The sequence below is a fragment of the Corapipo altera genome, unplaced genomic scaffold, assembly GCF_003945725.1.
Source record: "Corapipo altera isolate COAL_440 unplaced genomic scaffold, ASM394572v1 132827, whole genome shotgun sequence".
Lineage (NCBI taxonomy): Eukaryota > Metazoa > Chordata > Aves > Passeriformes > Pipridae > Corapipo > Corapipo altera.
In genome coordinates, this window is record NW_020885759.1 from 1 (window position 1) to 5,189 (window position 5,189).

Consider the following 5,189-nt stretch of genomic DNA (forward strand, 5'->3'; position numbering starts at 1 on the left):
GGGACCCCCCCATCCAATCCCCCTTTCCTGCCCAGGGACCCCACACAACCCCCATAAGGCCTCTCCCCACCAGGGACCACCACCCACCCACCTCCCCCTGCCCAGAGCCCCCCGTCCCCACAGACCTTCCTTGGCACCGTCATGATGATGGGCTCACACTTGCGCTCGTGCAGCTTGTAGAACCTGCCGGGGGGGCACAGGAGGGGGGGTCTCAGGGGGGAGCCTGGGGGGCACCGGGGGTGGGGGGTCCCTCACCTCGTCCCCCACGTCCCCCACGCCCACCTGGCGATCTCACACTTGCTGACATCCAGCCCACGCTTGGGCATCCAGCCCATCCCGCGCTGGGGCTCCTTGCTGGTGAAGGTGTTGAGGAAGTGGATGTAGGGCGGCTCCTCCGTGATCTCGAAGTAGCGGATGCTCGAATCCCCCTGGGGACACGCCGTCAGGGGGGATCCCCGTGCTCTGGGGGGGGGGCCCCCAGCAGGGCGGGGGGGGTCACGGTACCTTGCCGCACACGTAGACCACGTTGGTGTCGGGGTCGTAGAAGGGCAGCAGAGCCCCATTGCTGGAGTCCAGCTCCTGCAGCCCCATGGGCTCCTCCAGGTTCTCCTGGGGCGGGGCGGGGGGGTGTGAGGCACGTGGGGACCCCCGCAGCGGTCCCGTGGGACCCCCGGGGTGCCGCTCACCATGTCCCACAGTGCCAGCTGCCGCTCGCTCATGCGGCTGAAGCCGGTGGTGAAGATCTTGCCGTCGGCCAGGAAGATGGCGCGCATGGGACGCGCCCCCTCGTGCGCCCGCTCCTTCTCCTGGGGGACAACGGGGCCGTCAGCGGGGCCACGGCACCACGGCCGGGGCAGGGAGAGGGGGACAGGGGGGCTGAGGGGCGGGGGACGGCGGGGGACGGGGTGTGTCCCACGGGACATTGGGGAGCAGCAAGGGACAAAGGAACAAGGGACAGCGAGGAGCACCGGGGGACAAGGACAGGGGACAGGAGCACCCGAGGGACACAGAACGGTGGGGAACAGCAGGGGACAAGGGCAGGGAGCAGGAGATGGGGGAAACCATGGCACAGGGGACAGTGGGGAACAGCAGGGGACAAGGGCAGGGAGCAGGGGACGGGGTAACTATGGCACAGGGGACAGTGGGGAACAGCAGGGGACAAGGGCAGGGAGCTGGGGATAGCAAGGAACATGAGGGCACAAGGGCAGGGAGCAGGGCACAGGGTCACCCAAGGGACAGGGGACAGTGGGGAGCAGCAGGAGACAAGGGCAGGGAGCAGCAGGGGACAAAGGCAAGGCCCAGGGAACAAGAGGGAGCACCAGGAGACAAGGATAGGGGGCAGCAGGGAAAAGTTAGGAAGCAGGGGACAACAGCACCCAAGGGACACGGGACAGTGAGAAGCACCAAGGGACAGGTGCCCCAAAGGGACAGAGGGGAACCAGGAGACAAGGGCACCCAAGAGACACGGGACAAAGGGGAGCACCGTGGGACAAGGGCAAGGTGCAGGGGCACCCAAGGGACAGCAGAGCACCCCAGAGGGCACGGGCAGCGGGCAGGGGATTGTCCCCCAGGAACCAGTGCGGGACGGGGTGACACGGGCAGGGTGACGGTGCCCCGGGGGGGTGGGGACACTCACAGCCACCACGGTGCCGCGGCGGGGGTCGATGACACGGACGCTCTTGTCCTTGCAGGCGGTGCAGAAGCGGGAGCCGTCGCGGCTCCAGCTGACGCTGTAGATGAGGTCGGGGTGCAGCCCCTCCAGCCGGTACAGCTCCTCCGCCGTGCCCACGTTCCAGATCAGCACCACGTTGTCACAGCCTGGGGGGCACCACGGGGGTCGCCCGGGCCGTGTGACCCCCCTCCACCCCCGCGACCCTGCCGTGGCCCCCCCGTACCTGCGCTGAGCAGCACGTTGCGGGCCGTGGGGTGCCAGGTGACGATGCCGACGCGCTTGGAGTGGCCCTCCAGGACCACCACCGGCTCCGTCAGCGGCTGGCTCAGCCCGTTCTCCGGGATCTGCCACACCTGAGGGGACGCGGGGCACACTGAGCGAAGCAGGGGCGGGCACAGGGCCGCCCCCCCGGGTGCCCCCGGCACCCCCTCACCATGACGGTGCAGTCCTCGGAGCCGCTGGCGATGACGTGGTCGTTGTGGGGACACCAGTCGATGTCGAGGACGGGGCCCGTGTGGCCGCACACGGTGGGGTACGACTTGTCGATGCGGCCGGTCTGGGGGCGAAGGGACATCGAGGGGTGTCACCCGCCGGCACAGACCACCCCCCGGTGCCCCAGCCGCACCTCCCCCGGGCGTCACCTTGTGCAGGGGGAGGACGAGGAAGGCGCCGCCGCCGCTGGCCTCCACGATGATGGCGACGAAGGAGGGGTTGACGGCGCAGAAGGTGCTGTCCCAGGTGACGCGGGACACGCGGATGTCATCGTAGCACTGCTCCGTCTTCACCGGCTGCCCGAACACGTGCCGGAATTTGCTCTGCCGCACCACCTTCCGGAACGACATGGCTGGGGAGGCACCCCCGGGGCCGCGCTCAGGCACGTGGGGACACCCCAAAACAAGGGGGCAGGGCCACCGGGGAAGTGGCCCCTGCTCCGGGCTTGTCGCTGTCCTCTGCCCCGGGTAAAGGGCGGCTCAGCCGCTCCCAGAACCGGGAATGGGGACACACACCCCACACACCCACCTCCCTGCCCGGCCCCCTGGGGGAGGGCTCAGGGGGCACCCCCGGAATGGGGGCTCTGAGGGGGACAGGGAATGTCCCACCCGGGATGGGGACAGGCATAGGGACGAGGATGTCCCCCTGCGTAGAGGGGTGGGGAGAGAAAGGGGGACAGGGACAGCCCAGTGGGTCAGGGGACAGGGGTGGGATGGGGACAGGGATGGGATGGGGACAGGGGTGGGATGGGGACAGGGGTGGTCCTGGCTGGCTATATAGGGACATACAGGGTGACCCTGTGGGATAAGGAGTCAGGGATGGGGTCAGAGATAGGGACAGGGACAAGAAGAGGGCAGGGATGGTGACAGGGGTGGCCTTGCTGGGTGTGAGGACAGTGATGGGGACAGGGATAGGGACGGGGGAGTGGCCAGGAATGAGCATGGCCTCGTTTGGTATGGGGACAGTGATGGGGCACACGAATGGGGACAGGGACAAGGACAGGGATACAGGGCTGGTGGTGGCCCTGCTCGGTACGGGGGCAGGAATGGGGACGGGGCAGGGATAGAGACACGGACAGGGATGGGGACGGGGTCGGGGACGTGGGCAAGGGGTGGCCCCGCTGGGCGTGGGCACAGGGACGGGTTCAGGGGCAAGGATGGGGACAGGGATGGGGATGGGGACAGGGATGGGGACAGGGACAGGAGGTGGCCCCGCCGGGAACGGGGACAGGGACGGGGCTGGCCTTCCCCCCAGGAAGGCGGACGGGGGGCACCGCGGGGGTCGGTGCCGCACTCACCGGCGGGTCGGTGCCCGGGGGGTGCCCGGGGGTGCCCGGGGGTGCCCGGTGCCGGTGCCGGTGCCGGGCCGGGTCGGGGGCGGGGGTGGCGGCGGTGGGGGGGGGGGCCCCCGCGCGTGGGCGCTGGGGGGGGGGGGGGGGGGGGCGGGACCCGGCGGGGCCACCGGGACTGGGGGGGGGACACCGCGGGCAGGGACAGCGCTGAGCGGGCACCCGTGGGACAGGAACCCCAGGGACAGGGTCACCCGTGGGACAGGAACCCCGGGGACAGGGTCACCCGTGGGACAGGAACCCCGGGGACAGCGCTGAGCGGGGCACCCGTGGGACAGTCACCCAGGGACAGCGCTGAGCGGGCACCGTGAGACAGGAACCCCGTGGGATAGGGTCACCCGTGGGACAGTCACCCCGGGGACACGGTCACCCGTGTGACAGTCACCCCATGGGACAGGGTCACTCGTGGGACAGTCACCCCACGGACACGGTCACCCCATGGACAGGATCACCCCATGGACAGGATCACCCCATGGTCAGGGTCACCCCATGGACAGGGTCACTAGTGGGACAGGGTCACCCTATGGACAGGGTCACCCGTGGGACACGGTCACCCCATGGACACGGTCACACCATGGACAGGATCACCCCATGGGACAGGGTCATCCTATGGACAGTGTCACCTGTGGGACAGGGTCACCCCATGGACAGAATCACCTGTAGGACAGGGTCACCTCATAGACAGGATCACCCCATGGGACAGGGTCCCCCTGCACAGGGTCACCCATAGGGTACATTCCTCGTGGACAAGGTTACCCGTGGGACAGGGTCACCCGTGGGGGACGGTCCCCATGGACAGCGCCAGTGGGTGGCACGGGGGTGACAGTGGCGGGTGGCACAGGGTGGTAAATAATGTAGGACCTACCTTAGGGGTGGGCAGAGCTGAGGGAGAGGCGCCAGGTGAGGGGACACGGGTGGAGTGACCTTGGGGTGTCGCCACTGGGGGTGTGGGTTGGTCTGAGGACACTGCAGTGGCCTTGGGAAGTCAGTGCTGGGGACACTGAGGTGGCCTTGGGGGGTCAGTGTTGGGGACACTGTGGTGGCCTTGGGGGGTCACCACCACGGAGGTGGGTTGGTACTGGGGACGCTGTGGTGGCCCTGGGGTGTCACCACTGGGCTCCCCACGCAATGTCCTCTGTGGGCGACCCCAGGACGTGCGTGGGGACCCCTCTGGTGGCCGCGGCGCGGTGGCCATGTGGCCCTGCCCCGGGCCGGTGGCGGCCGTGGCAGTTTCCTGCCGTTAATCACCGCTAATTGGCTTTGCCCTGCAGGGCCCGGGAGCCCACGGGGGAGGGGGGGAAGGGGGGTGGGGGTCACGGGGGAGGGGGGGCGTGTAAGAGGATTTCCCGACTCCTTCCTCCGGCTCGTCCATCCCGGGGTCCCGCTCCCTGCTGCCCACCCGGCCCCGGCCACATGCCACGCACCCGCGGGGACAAGGGGACCCCCAAGGACACGGAGCCCCCGCAGAAGGGGAAAGGGGGGGGCGAGGCGGGGGAGAAACCCCCCAAAGCCCCCGAGGAGCCCCCCGCCCACAAGAATTCCGGCTCCGAGTCCCGGCACGGCGGCCACGGGCAGAAGAGCGGGAAGAAGGGCTCGGGGGACCCCCACGCCGCGGCCACCAAGACCTACTCCCCCTTCCTCAACACCGTCTTCGGCAAGGTGGGGACAGCGGGGGGG

The 5,189-nt window shown here is 69.5% G+C and overlaps 2 protein-coding genes across 2 annotated transcripts in view; one reads left to right on the top strand and one right to left on the bottom strand.

Annotated features, from left to right (window-relative positions):
- Positions 1-91: 91 nt before the first annotated feature.
- LOC113940788 (coronin-1B-like) lies at positions 92-3,523 on the bottom strand (the record flags this gene model as incomplete). Its single annotated transcript, XM_027631939.1, has 9 exons — positions 3,462-3,523; positions 2,314-2,516; positions 2,106-2,228; positions 1,896-2,025; positions 1,637-1,818; positions 687-806; positions 505-609; positions 283-428; positions 92-183 (listed from the first exon to the last, which is right to left on the bottom strand). Coding segments are annotated over exons 2-9 (1,099 nt in total), but the record flags the coding sequence as incomplete, so codon positions are not given.
- A 1,402-nt stretch (positions 3,524-4,925) lies between these two features.
- LOC113940787 (calcium-binding protein 2-like) overlaps positions 4,926-5,189 on the top strand; it is a 4,031-nt gene continuing 3,767 nt past the window's right edge. The window contains exon 1 of the mRNA XM_027631938.1: positions 4,926-5,171. Within this exon, the coding sequence (XP_027487739.1) occupies positions 4,926-5,171 (246 nt within the window). The remainder of the gene's footprint in view (positions 5,172-5,189) is intronic.